The 13,525-nt window shown below is 36.7% G+C and overlaps 1 protein-coding gene across 1 annotated transcript in view; it reads right to left on the bottom strand.

The window, feature by feature from the left end:
* The window catches only part of LOC117996426 (telomere-associated protein RIF1-like), a 35,258-nt gene that overhangs the window by 4,739 nt on the left and 16,994 nt on the right, over positions 1–13,525 (bottom strand). The window contains exons 3-11 of the mRNA XM_034984485.2: positions 12,604–12,843; positions 11,766–12,019; positions 10,245–11,019; positions 9,110–9,279; positions 8,357–8,573; positions 7,740–7,920; positions 5,847–6,067; positions 1,107–5,255; positions 239–1,036 (exon numbers count right to left, since the gene is read on the bottom strand). Of these exons, the coding sequence (XP_034840376.1) occupies positions 239–1,036; positions 1,107–5,255; positions 5,847–6,067; positions 7,740–7,920; positions 8,357–8,573; positions 9,110–9,279; positions 10,245–11,019; positions 11,766–12,019; positions 12,604–12,843 (7,005 nt within the window). The remainder of the gene's footprint in view (positions 1–238; positions 1,037–1,106; positions 5,256–5,846; positions 6,068–7,739; positions 7,921–8,356; positions 8,574–9,109; positions 9,280–10,244; positions 11,020–11,765; positions 12,020–12,603; positions 12,844–13,525) is intronic.

The following is a 13,525-nucleotide window of genomic DNA, read 5'->3' as shown; positions in this document are numbered from 1 at the left end:
CGCGACTTAGTCCGCAAGGACGACACCAATTTCAAACAATGTGGTGAAATAGGGATTTCACCCCTTTAGGGTTTGAATTTTCAAAAATCCTTTCTTAGCGGATGCCTACATCATAATAGCTATCTGCATGCCAAATTTCAGACCGATCCGTCCAGTAGTTTGAGCTGTGCATTGATAGATCAGTCAGTCAGTCACCTTTTTCTTTTATATATTTAGAAGATTTAATTAAATTATTTACCTCTGTTATACAATCAGTTATAATATCTGCTGTAGATTTGCTTCCTGATTCATAAGTTTGTACAAAACTATCTGACATTAGAACTGCATCTGTCTGAGAACTGGCTAATGATACTGAAACACAATCAGTCTGTGCTTCAATACTTTCCACCGAAGTACCGTCTGTTTGAATTTCTATGCTTTTTCTAGCTTCCAGAACACTCGATTCGCTCATTGCCGCTTCGACCGTCGGAGTGATTTTCTCACTCGCTTGCTTGAGCTTCGACAAATATTCATTTAAAACTGTCTTAACGACCTGAACTTTAGGTGCTTTGATGCAAAGTCTATTAACTTGGAGCTCAGTCATTTTCGCCAAGTCCCCTATAGTTTCCACCTTTCCTTCGAACTTCTTAACGAGCAACTCTTTCATTGCGGGCGACGATAACTCTGCAGCTATATTATCTATATGATCTTCACAATCCTCTAGTTCTTTACAAATTGGATCCGTATCGTTTAAATCACTGGTTTTTATCACTTCAACTACAGGCGTTTCATCTAGAGAGCTCATTTCCGTGTCTTCGTTCATAGTTTCGGGAAGCCCTGAGCCTGAAAAACTCTCGACGGCTTTAGTTAAAACGGAATCTAATTTAAATTCGTTTTCTAATCTTCTGGGCGATTTGGCAGCTGTTTGTGCTCGCGTCTGCCTTTCTAGGCGTTTAGTTGCAGAATTTTGTGGAGACCGCATAATGTAATGTTCTATATACTTTTTAACGCATACAGTCGTAGATACCGGCGGGTCGTGGAAGCTCACACGTTTTCTCTGAAACAACAAAAGGTAGTAAGCAAATTGCGTTCAAACATAAGGAGGTATCTATATGGTTAACACTCACTTTACTCGGCGGTGATGCGGTGGGTTCGTCTGTAAGATGGATTATCTTCCTCTTCAAAATTGGCACGGAAGGACTACAATCAGTAGTGGGCAAAGTTCTTCTGAATTTCAGAAATGTTTCGCTGTCCTCGGTATCATCCGAAGTGTCATTATTATCGCCGTTAGAAACAGAACTATTATAAAGAATTCTCAAATTACGTTTCGCGGATGTATTTAAAGATGGACTTCGTTTAGCCTCTTCGGGGTCAGTAGGTTTTTCGGAAGTCATCATTGTTTGTAGTCTATCTGGTACGCACAATCCTAGCATTTGGGCCGCCCTGCCGCCGGAACGCATCTGGGGTCTATTTTTCTTTAAAGACAAAGACGAACTAGGACTTGCACTTTTAACACTGACTTCCTCTCGCGGCGGGGACTGGTTTCGCTTGTCAGGCGACACTTTGTCTTCCGTAAAGATTTCTGGAGATTCACAAATTTCAAACGGTTGCCCATTACTTTGTACAGGTGATGCCAAGTTTATTACTACATAATCGTTACTCGTTTCTGGCGATGGAGATTTCTCATCTCGAACCGGGCTCATTGATTTTATAGGCGATATTTGTAATGTGTTATTTAGGAAGTCTTTTTTTCTTTGCTCATTATTACACACTGTATTCAAATCATCTTTTTCTGCTTCTATTAATATTGACTCGGACAACGTTTTAGTTACATCTTCAGCAGTTGTCATTAGGGATTCATTAGTCTTATCATTCTCCACTATTATAATTATTTCTACATTTTCATCATTTATTTTGTTAGAATCAGGAATGTCTGTGATTTGTGTTTTCTGATCTGCATCGAACGGTGTGTCTGTTTTAACATTTGTTTCTAAGAACATGTTGGGGTCCACTGGATCCGTATCGGCATCGGCCGTATTTTGTGTATCTGGTTCTATAACACCCTCATAATTTACAAGAATTGGATTTTCATTTTCACTTAACACATCCACTGCATCATAATCTATTGGTTCAGTGTCCATTTCCTCTGTTAGATTGATCACATTGGTCTTGTTGCAAGGCAATTCAATATCACTGTTACTTTCCATATTTGTGAAATCTACGCTGATTGGATCATCTATCAAATTTTGTGTATTTGTTTCAGTTGAGTCTTCTGCATGTATTAAGGCTTCCAATACGACAACGGCTTTTTTAATTTCAATAGGTTTTGAAGATTTGACAGACATCGTAGTCACAGCTGAATCCTGGGAACTCTCGATAAAATCCTGTGATGCGCAAATGTCTTCAGAGTTTGGAGTATCCTTAATAGAAATAGATTTTTGTTTAGTTTTTTTTTCCGCCTTGTTTGCACCTTTTCTTCTAAATTTATTACCATCCGGATCAAACGACAGACGTTTTCGTTTAAGTGGAGAGTTTAAGACGGCCTTTCTCGTTGATCGTTTTTCAGACTGAACTTTCAAAAACGGATGCCCTTCGACCATGTCGATTGCCAATTGACTTTCTATACGCGATTTCTTCGCGTTTGACTTTTTACTTGAACATGTCTGTTTTTCTATCACTTTATCTGTAACTTTAGGTGTAGAGACAGCAACGGTGTTATCATCAGAACCTGTATTTTCTTCTACTTTTTCCTTTTCTGTTTGACCATGCCCTTCGACCATGTCAATTGCCATTTGAATTTCTATACGCGATTTCTTAGTGTTTGAGTTTTTACTTGAACATGTCTGCTTTTCTATCACTTCATCTGTAACTTTAGGTGTAGAGACAGCAACGGTGTTATCATCAGAACCTGTATTTTCTTCTGCTTTTTTCTTTTCTGTTCGACCATGCCATTCAACCATGTCGATTGCCAATTGACTTTCTATACGCGATTTCTTCGTGAATGAGTTTTTACTTGAACATATCTGCTTTTCTATCACTTTATCTGTAACTTTAGGTGTAGAGACAGCAACGGTGTAATCATCAGAACATGGCTTTTCTTCTGCTTTTTTCTTTTCTGTTCGACCATGCCCTTCGACCATGTCTATTGCCAATTGACTTTCTATACGCGATTTCTTCGTGTGTGAGTTTTTACTTGAACATGTCTGCTTTTCTATGACTTCATCTGTAACTTTAGGTGTAGAGACAGCAACGCTGTTATCATCAGAACCTGTATTTTCTTCTGCTTTTTTCTTTTCTGTTCGACCATGCCATTCGACCATGTCGATTGCCAATTGACTTTCTGTACGCGATTTCTTCGTGTTTGAGTTTTTACTTGAACATGTCTGCTTTTCTATCACTTCATCTGTAACTTTAGGTGTAGAGACAGCAACGGTGTTATCATCAGAACCTGTATTTTCTTCTGCTTTTTTCTTTTCTGTTCGACCATGCCATTCAACCATGTCGATTGCCAATTGACTTTCTATACGCGATTTCTTCGTGATTGAGTTTTTACTTGAACATATCTGCTTTTCTATCACTTTACCTGTAACTTTAGGTGTAGAGACAGCAACGGTGTAATCATCAGAACATGGATTTTCTTCTGCTTTTTTCTTTTCTGTTCGACCATGCCCTTCGACCATGTCGATTGCCAATTGACTTTCTATACGCGATTTCTTCGTGTTTAAGTTTTTACTTGAACATGTCTGCTTTTCTATCACTTTATCTGTAACTTTAGGTGTAGAGACAGCAACGGTGTTATCATCAGAACCTGTCTTTTCTTCTGCTTTTTCCTTTACTGTTTCTATTTTATCACTTGGTATATATACCTTGCTATTATCAGTTTTATCAGGGCATGGTTTACCTTCTATTGTTTCTTTCTTTTTGAAATACATAGTTGCAGGTAGCGCATTACTTTTACTTTCATCCTTTTTACACCATTCTTTCACAGCATCATTTGTAAGATTTAAATTTTCTGTTACAATAAAACAATTGGTCATCGTTACTTTTTCTACTAATTTATCATTTTTATGGTGTTCTACTGTTTTTATATTATCTTTAACCACTGCAGAATTTTCAATGGCATTGTCTATCAATTCCTGGCTGTGCACATTATTTGCTTTATCATTGTTTTCAACTGTCTTGTCATCCTTCGAATTCTTGTCCATTTTAGTTTGAATTTGATTTTCAGTTATTTCGATTTCGGTTTGGGAATCGCTGGTATTTAATGAACGCCGTTTTTTTGTCAGTGAGATTAATTCTACGTGATCAAACTTTTTAGGTTTTCTTTTCACTCGTGATGGTCTTTCTGGATTAATTTGCGAAGGCGCAGGGTTTATTAGGTTAGTTAACGGCTCAACTGAACTTATATGAGTTTTCAAACTATTTTCTGTAACATCTGTACATTCTTGATCTAAATTAGACCTTTCTGTCAAATTCCGAACATTACGTAAAACACGATCTTTCAATGCCATACGCGGAGATTTAACATCTCTAACAGTACTTTGTATATTACTTATCTTATCATTCTCAGCTTTTTCATTATTAATGTTAACCTTTTCTTTAAAAGGTTCTGTGTTTTGTGTTAAATCTATTACGGGTATAGTAGTTACATTTCCTATTATTTTTGGATAAAAGTAAGTTATATTTTTAATTATGACAGAAAGATCTTCATTTGCCGATTTACTCGATGTGGTACTCGTGTCTTGTGAATCTGTTTTCCAAGTTGTTAGTTTAAATTCATCTTGCGACTGTGACAGATCTTGATACATGGCTGGTATATCTTCTCTCTTCCTTTGCAGTTTTTCTTTCTGATTCTCAGTTAATTTTCTACGGTTAAATTTCCAGTTTGATTTGACAACGACGAACTCTTCTCCGTTTTCTATAACAGTGCCTGTTATACTGGTTACCTTTTTTGATTTCTTTGCAGCCTTACCACTTGCGGTAGGAAATGTTTTTGAATCATCATTTTGTTTAGGGGTTAGATTTACTGAATTAGGCACTTCAATAATTTCAAATGCTTGGACTACATCCTCAGCAATATCAGTATGATTTTTATTTAAAGATGTTTTATAAATGGCCAGAATGTGACTTTTCAATAACTTTTCATTTTTAAGATATGGTGCACACTCTTTTAATTGATCCGCTAAATGTATTTTTAGACCAGAGTACAAATCTAACATGAAGAAGGATTTTAATGAATTGAAGATATTTTCAATATATTTAGCGAGATGACTTTCCTAGAACAAAGAAGATTAATATTAGGGTTGGGTTAAATGAATCTTTTTTAAATTCTGATACAAATTAGCCCTTGACTGCTATCTCAACTGGTAGCAAGCGATGATTCATCCTAAGATAGAAGCGGGCTATCTTGGAAGGGGTATGGAAGTTTCATTAACCCATACCCCTGATGCGTTTCTAAATCGCTTGGCGGTACACGGCTTTGTCGGTAGGGTGGTAACTGGCCTTGGCCAAAGTCTCCCACCAAACTAGACCTGAGAAAATTTAGAAATTGTAAATTCCCAATAGCCTGTCTGGAATCGAACACGGGACCTCCCACTTATAAGAACATAGCGCTTACTACTGCGCCAGGGAAGACGCTTTAAAAATATTAATAATTAATTATGACTGAATTACAGTACGCAGCAGAAAATAATGTACATCAACCTTTAGACAGAGATAGCGGTTTGTCTCTGTCGTTGAGACCGACAAAACTTCACATAGGTATGACTGACAGAGACAACGCTCTATAAAGTCGAAATCTCATTGTAAAGGTTGATGTACATTATTTTCTGTTGCGCACTGTAATATTTAATTGCATTAATACTTACATTGTCAGGTTTTTCTTTAAATATCACTTTACACACTTTCAATAAGTTGTTAATAATAATCATTACAGTTTCTGCCACAGATGGATCTGTTTTTTTAATCAAAGCAGTTAGTGTATGAACTATAATATCAGAAAGCGTTGGAAGTATTAACTTTATTTGTGTTTCATTCACTTCACTTGTCAGCTGAAGAATGAACTCTAACTCTTTATAGAAATCAGTATCTGAAAAAAATATTGACCATACATCAGGTTATATATACATCAGGTTGTCAACTGTAAGGAATCCATAAATTTCAAATTATTGAGCAATATCATATTACTAAAGATTCGTCAAATTTCTACCAAAGTGGTAAGCTGTACCCAAGTTGCCACAATTCATAAGAATTTTGTTCAATACTTATATGAATTTCTACTTATATCTTGAAATCAGAAATTTTTATTTCTACAAGAACATATTGAAGATAAACTAAGCTATTGCATTAAAAACCCCATAACGTAACAATGTGTTGACTATATTAATTTAATTAAATAATTAGTTACATAATTTCATTTTTATTATTATTATTAAGTCACAAATGCAAGAATTTAGTTGTGAATCGTTATTGTCTCACTGAGTTTACAATGGTCATTAGATAAAAGCTATTGCCACCAAGATTTCAGTGAGCGGGTCTTGGATAGAGTCTGAAGCTTATTCCACTGTCGGTAGAGTGATTTCAGCACGCCTTTCTAATCATTTATTGCTCAATTCCATAAACATAACTTTCAAATTACAGGCCAATAACCCAAGTTTTAAGCATTCGTTTCGTTAGAAATTCTGTCTAAACTCTACATAGTATAAAATAAAGTCGCTTCCCGCGTCTGTATGTATGTATGTATGTATGTATGTATGTATGTATGTATGAACACTTAGATCTTTTAAACTACGCAACGGATTTTAATGCGGTTTTCACCAATAGATAGAGTGATTCAAGAGGAAGGTTTATAGGTATAGTTTAATTCTCAAAAATTAGATATCCCTAGGGAAATTGAAATAATGTGAATAAGGTCGGAAAAAATCCTCTCATTTGAGAGTTTCCGAGGCGTGCGCTGCCTAAATGGTCAAAGTTACACGAAAACAATGTATGGAGAAATTGTTTCTGTTAAAAAGTTCTACAAAAAAGTCCGCGATAGCATACATTTTATGATTTTCAAATGTGATCTGAAACAAAGCCTTACTTTTAAGGGTGTTTTTAGACATACTATTAATTCTTATCAAAATAAAATAATTGATCATCTGTAATATTCAATTTAGACCAAAATTGCCCTGTACATCGTTTAAATTAGAATAATATCTTACGAGATATCACAAAAATAAAATAATATAAAATATCGTAAGATTAAAACTAACGCGCAACAAAACGAGACGGAGGCGGCGGGCGTTGCGGCAGTAGATATCTGATATCACATTAGTAACTATCTACGTTGCACCCATGCGAAGCCGGGGCGGGTCGCTAGTAATTAATAAATTACTGCAGCGGCCAGCAAAAGAGGCATTATGGAGGAACGTGTACATGTGGGCCGAGGCGAAGCCGAAGCGCATACGTAAATTTTCAAAAAACATTCGAAACAAAACAAAGTTTTTCTAAAACGTAGTTTCGTATGTGATTGGTTGGTGACTCGAAATAGTTATTGCCCACTGAGATATATAAGTCCCCAGAAGATAAATTTAAAACTTACACTCGTAACTACTCGTGGTAGATGCATCAGACTATTCGAAAGTACTTGTAAAAGTTTATTTGAATAAAAAAGATTTTTATTTATTTATTCGTCTTTTTGGTGCCATATTTTATTCAACTTATAAATAATCTGAACGAACGCACTATAGGCTAATTAAAAAAAGATTGTATATACACACCTCCTTGTAGTAATTTGTTCTCCAGCACAGCAATTGTAGCATTCAAAACAAATACACATGACGAATGTTTAGCACCATAGGCCATTAATGCTGTGACAATGTCTTCATTAATCGATTTCATTTGTAAATACGAACTTAGGGTTTTGTATAGATTGAGCCATGCTGACGTCGATTCCTCTTTCTAAAACAATGACACAATTTTCATTTTTTCGAAGGGATTGAATAAGTAAGCTATGAATGCTCCCATAATACATAACATTATTATCTGTTAGTCTTCCCTTGACTGCAATCTCACGCGGTGGTAAGTGATGATGCAGTCTAAGATGGAAGCATAGCCCTCTTCCATCTTAGACGGACCTGGTAGAGGTATTGCAGTTTTATTTTATTAAACTCATGCCCCTTTGGTTTCTACACGGCATCGTACCGGAACGCTAAATCGCTTGGTGGCACGGCTTTGCCAGTAGGGTGGTAACTAGCCACGGCCGAAGCCTCTCACCAGACCAGAACAGTAATTTAGAAACTATAATATAAAATAGAAATAAAATTCCAAACCCCTGCCAGGAATCGAACCAGTACTTACCCAGCGCTAGGGAGATCGTCAAAAACTATAGAATTACCTTAGCAAAATTGTTCATAAAGTTGAACGGCCACAGGAACATCTTGGCCAGCAGGTGCAGACCCGCGCTGTACACGCGGAAGCCGACGGCCCCAGCCAGCGCCGTCCACAGCAACATGCCATTGGGCGACAACGTCTTCAACCACAATTCCATTGGGTTGCTTGATGTCTTAAAAGCATATTCTACCACCCGCTTGATACTTTCTAGAGCAGTTACCCTGCAATAAAAGGATGCCGTTTTTGATAAAAGACCGGGCAGCGGGCTGATTACGTAAATCGTTGCAGTAGCGACAGCAGTAGCAATGCGACAGTTTATAGATTGTCCGATAGAGGGTGAGTGAACTAGAGCTTGATTGCCGTCTCTCTTCTTATTTTGCTTTGTGGCAATTGCTGTCTTGTAGCCTCTATTACGTGTGACGTTTGATAGCAATGATCGCGATATTTACGCCTGTCGCGAGATTCGTAATCACCCGGCGGATTTACCGGACCATCCGGTGAGATCACAGCTTTATTTTATACTAGCTGATATCCACGACTTCGTCCGCGTGGAATTAGGTTTTTTAAAAATCCCGTGGGAACTCTTTGATTTTGCGGGATAAAAAGTAGCCAGGTCTTTATCTATACCTATGCAAAAAATCACATCAATCCGTTGCACCGTTGCGACGTGATTGAAGGACAAACCAACAAACACACTTTCGTATTTATAATAGGTACTGATCACAGATTACATATACCAGTTAATACACATACATACCTATCTTGTAAGCTGTCAAGTGGCAGTTTATTGAGTATTGTAAAAATTTTGTAAACTGGTGCATTTTGTTCATCAGTGGACTTCAACAATGCCTGCATTTCCTCATCGCTGTCGAACAATGTTGGTAGCAGCACGTTCACCATAGCCTCCAACCGTCGATTGTCACAGTCCTGTAAATAGTTAAAATAACACTTTTTATTACATTATCTATACTTATATTAAAACTGTAACAGGTCCAATTCTGTACATTGAATTTATTTTGAAATTATTTTTGGAGGCACTCTTATAATTGATACTGAACCCAAAACTGTATTTTTTTCATTTTTGTCTGTCTGTATCATGGCCGCGAATCACGCCGAAACAACTGTATGAATTCCAATGAAACTTGGCATGATTTGAGTTCATACCATGAGGACGAACATAGGATACTTTTTATCAGTTTTGAAATTATATAATTCGTAACTGGGAAATTCGCTCCTGCTGGGAATCGCACCTGGGACCTCCCACTAATAAGACTACAGAGCTCCAGGGAGGTTTTGAAAATTAGAATTGATTTTGTATAAGTACACGACAGGTCGAGATGGCAATCGGGGTGAGGACGCCCCACACACCCACACAACCCCCGCGTGATTTTTGCATGGATCTGACTACTGTCATGGATCTTACTGAAGACTGGAGAGTGACCAATCGCTACGTTTATCCCGGAAAATTAAAGAGTTCCCACTTGCTTTTAAAAACCTACATCCACACGAACGAAGTCGCGGGCATCAGCTAGTATACAGTACAAATTTGTATACATACATATTTGTACACAATAAAACAGGGTTGTTGCGGATGCCAATATTTTGACTTCTGCGGATGCGGATGTCTGAATTAATGCGAATGTTCTGCATTTGCGGATACGGATGCGAATATCCGTAACACCCGTTGGGTACCATTGTACACTTTTGATTGGTCAGTTAGCGAACAACATATCAACTAGCAAACACGCGCGAGGTACACGCTAATCTGCCCCCGCCCACTTTCTTTGCTGATCGTTACTTGTTGCGAATATGGATCCGCATCCGTAAAAGCTCCGCATTAATTGGTGCGAATGCGAATATCCGTAACACCGATGTACTAAAAGAAAAAATACCTTTGTCAATTCATCCAACATTATTAATGCCTCGTTAAAAAGATCTCGTCTAATATTGTTCTCTGGCAATTCGCCGATTGTCATAATGAAAGATTTCCAAACACACTTGATTTGTTCCTTAGTAAATTCATCATTTTGCTCCACGCATATCCTTATAGCACTGCTGATGGAATGAATCCAGTGTCTATAATGATTTACCAGTAGCTTTGTATTCAACAATTTTGTGTTCAATCTAGGCAAAGGCACGCATCCTTCACATTGAGAATGTCCAATTATATTGATAAATGCTTGTACAGACTCAATTTTTGTTTTAGCACAAATCTTTCCTGGTATTAGAACATTTCCTCCTGGTCTACCAAAACAGAATATCAAAAATGGCATCACAACTAGTTCTAAGTATTTATCCAGCTTTGCTTCAAAACAGGTAATCAAATACCACCAAGTTTTTAATTTAGCTAAAGCTGTTTCTTCTATCTTTGCATTATTAGCAGTAAGAGGTACCATTAACAGTTTCAATCTTTTGTCCAGGAGCGCTTCATTCGGTTCTTTCGAGAAGTTATCTATTATAGCATTCCAGCAAAGAAAAGCTCTACATCGGTTTTTAACGTCCAATTTAAAAGCCATCTCTACACAAGGGAGCAATGTATTAATTGGACTCACAGTTGAATAACTACATTTTGTTATTTGACCTTTTAGTAATTTAATGAAAATAATCCATAGTCTATACCAATAGTTACTGCGATTTTTTAAAAGGTTTGTCACTAAGGCTGGATACCTAAAACATTTATAAGAAGCTTGAGTTAAATGTAATTTGTACATCTTTTATAACAATCTCAACAAATTCTTAAATATGAAACAACTTTATGAGAAATGTTATAACTTATAAGTATATTCAAAAGATAAACTCATTATAATTTGTTGTTTTAGATGTTAGTTTTATTTTGAACTTTTTTGTGTAGGATAATAATATACTTTTTGTTTGACAACCTTTCTCATACAGAAAAAACCGGCCAAGTGCGAGTCAGGCTCGCGCAATAAGGGTTCCGTACTACAGTCGTATTTTTTCAACATTTTGCACGATAATTCAAAAACTATGATGCATAAAAATAAATAAAAATCTGTTTTAGAATGTACAGGTGTAGACCTTTTATATGATACCCCACTTGATATAGTCACTCACTTCTAAAGTTGTAAATACTAATTATTAGTTCATGACCACAATTTAATTTTTTTTGTGTGATCTAACCCTAAATTCACGGTTTTCAGATTTTTCCCCAAATGTCAGCTACAAGATCTACCTACCTGCCAAATTTTATGATTCTAGGTCAACGGGAACTACCCTGTAGGTTTCTTGACAGACAGACGGACAGACAGACAGACAGACAGACAGACAGACAGACAACAAAGTGATCCTATAAGGGTTCCGTTTTTCCTTTTGAGGTACGGAACCCTAAAAAAGGAGAAGTAGGTAGTGTAAAATACCCTTGTAGGTACAGTAATGTAGACGACTTTTCAAATTACCTTGTTGGTGTATGAATATTTACGAAAACCTGTAGCCAACTTGAATTCTTGCTATAATCAATCTGTACAAGTGCATCAGTCAACAGTTCCAATGCCTCCAATAAATTCAGCACTGTGTCACTAGTATTACTAACTGATTCTTCAATCACAAGTGGTATAACTCGTGAGAACCAAATATTAATTCCACCTTTTACGAATGTTTCTTTTGTATTTGGTGGCAATACTCTGAGAAGTTTTGCTACAAAGTGTATAGGCTGGGAATAAATAATTAGAAATTTAGCATAGAAGTATTGTCATAATGTACATGTTGTCCACAAAATCTATAAACTACATGCAGGCTAAACTAATGTAGCGGAAAAAATAGCAGGGATTTCCGCAAGCTAATATTTTCTCTGGTATATCTAAATGTATAAAACAAAAAGGTGACTGACTGGACTGATCTATCAACGCACAGCTCTAACTACTGGACGGAATCGGGCTGAAATTTGGCGTGCAGATAGCTATTACGACGTAGACATCCGCTAGGAAAGGATTTTTAAAAATTCGCCCCCGGGGGGGGGGGGGGGGGGGGGGGGGGGGAGAAATAGCGGTTCGAAATTTGTGTAGTCCACGCGAACGAAGTCGCGGGCGTAAGCTAGTTACATAATATAATTGTTACATTGCAGCTGAGTCCTGCTAGATTAGTCTCTGGTTTAGACAGCCTCAAAGATCCTTCTCACAATGTTCTCTGAGCTGCAGTAAGGACTAAGCCCTACATAACGACCTAACGGTGGATAAATGGAATAAGCCAATAATTTCAGAGTAATTCGTTTCATAAAGTACTATAAAAAAAGCTTACCTGTAGTCTGGTTTTAGCAGGTATCGAACAATCTTGGTGACAGTATAAATTGATAAGTTTATATATTTCACGTGAATGGCTTATGCATACCCTGTTGAGAGCTTCATCAGGGTAAGAAAATAAAATCTCAAAGCACAGTGTCTGCAGTGCTTGATACTTGCATTCTACTGTCGTATTTAGTGCATTTAGAACTGCCAATGCTGAAGGTACAAGATCTGGGAGTGGTGTGCAAAGTCCATCCTAAAAAATAAGACCATTAGTAAAAATATTGACAAATCCATTGAAAATATGTTAATAAAAACCGGTTCCATACTACAGTTGTGTTTTTTCGACATTTTGCACGATAATTCAAAAACTATGATGTATAAAAATAAATAAAAATCTGTTTTAGAATGTACAGGTGAAGACCTTTCATATAATACACCACTTGATATACATTATCTTACTTCGAAAATTGAAAACACAAATTATTTATTAGTTCATGACCACAATTTAATTTTTTTTCGTGTGATGTAACCATAAATTCATGGTTTTCAGATTTTTCCCCCAATGTCTGCTATAAGACCTACCTACCAAATTTCATGATTTTAGGTCAATGGGAAGTACCCTGTAGGTTTCTTGACAGACAGACAGACAGACAGACAGACAACAAAGTGATGCTATAAGGGTTCAGTTTTTCCTTTTGAGGTACGGAACCCTAAAAACGACTAGTTTTAGAAAACTTAAAATGCGGACATCTTTAATAGCAGGAAGAGAAGAGAGAGAGAGTTGCACAATCATTCTTTCAATAGACCATGTTAAACTTTTTGAACTATACTTAGTCTATGACAGCAGAGTAATAATGTTTATTTGATGTAACAGTACACTGCACAAGTACAATGTTATCCGTCCCAACACTTCAACTACAGCAAATAAACAAAAC

The sequence above is a fragment of the Maniola hyperantus genome, chromosome 3, assembly GCF_902806685.2.
Source record: "Maniola hyperantus chromosome 3, iAphHyp1.2, whole genome shotgun sequence".
NCBI lineage: Eukaryota > Metazoa > Arthropoda > Insecta > Lepidoptera > Nymphalidae > Maniola > Maniola hyperantus.
The sequence above is the reverse complement of the archived record's forward strand: the minus strand, read 5'-3'. Positions and strand labels throughout refer to the sequence as shown.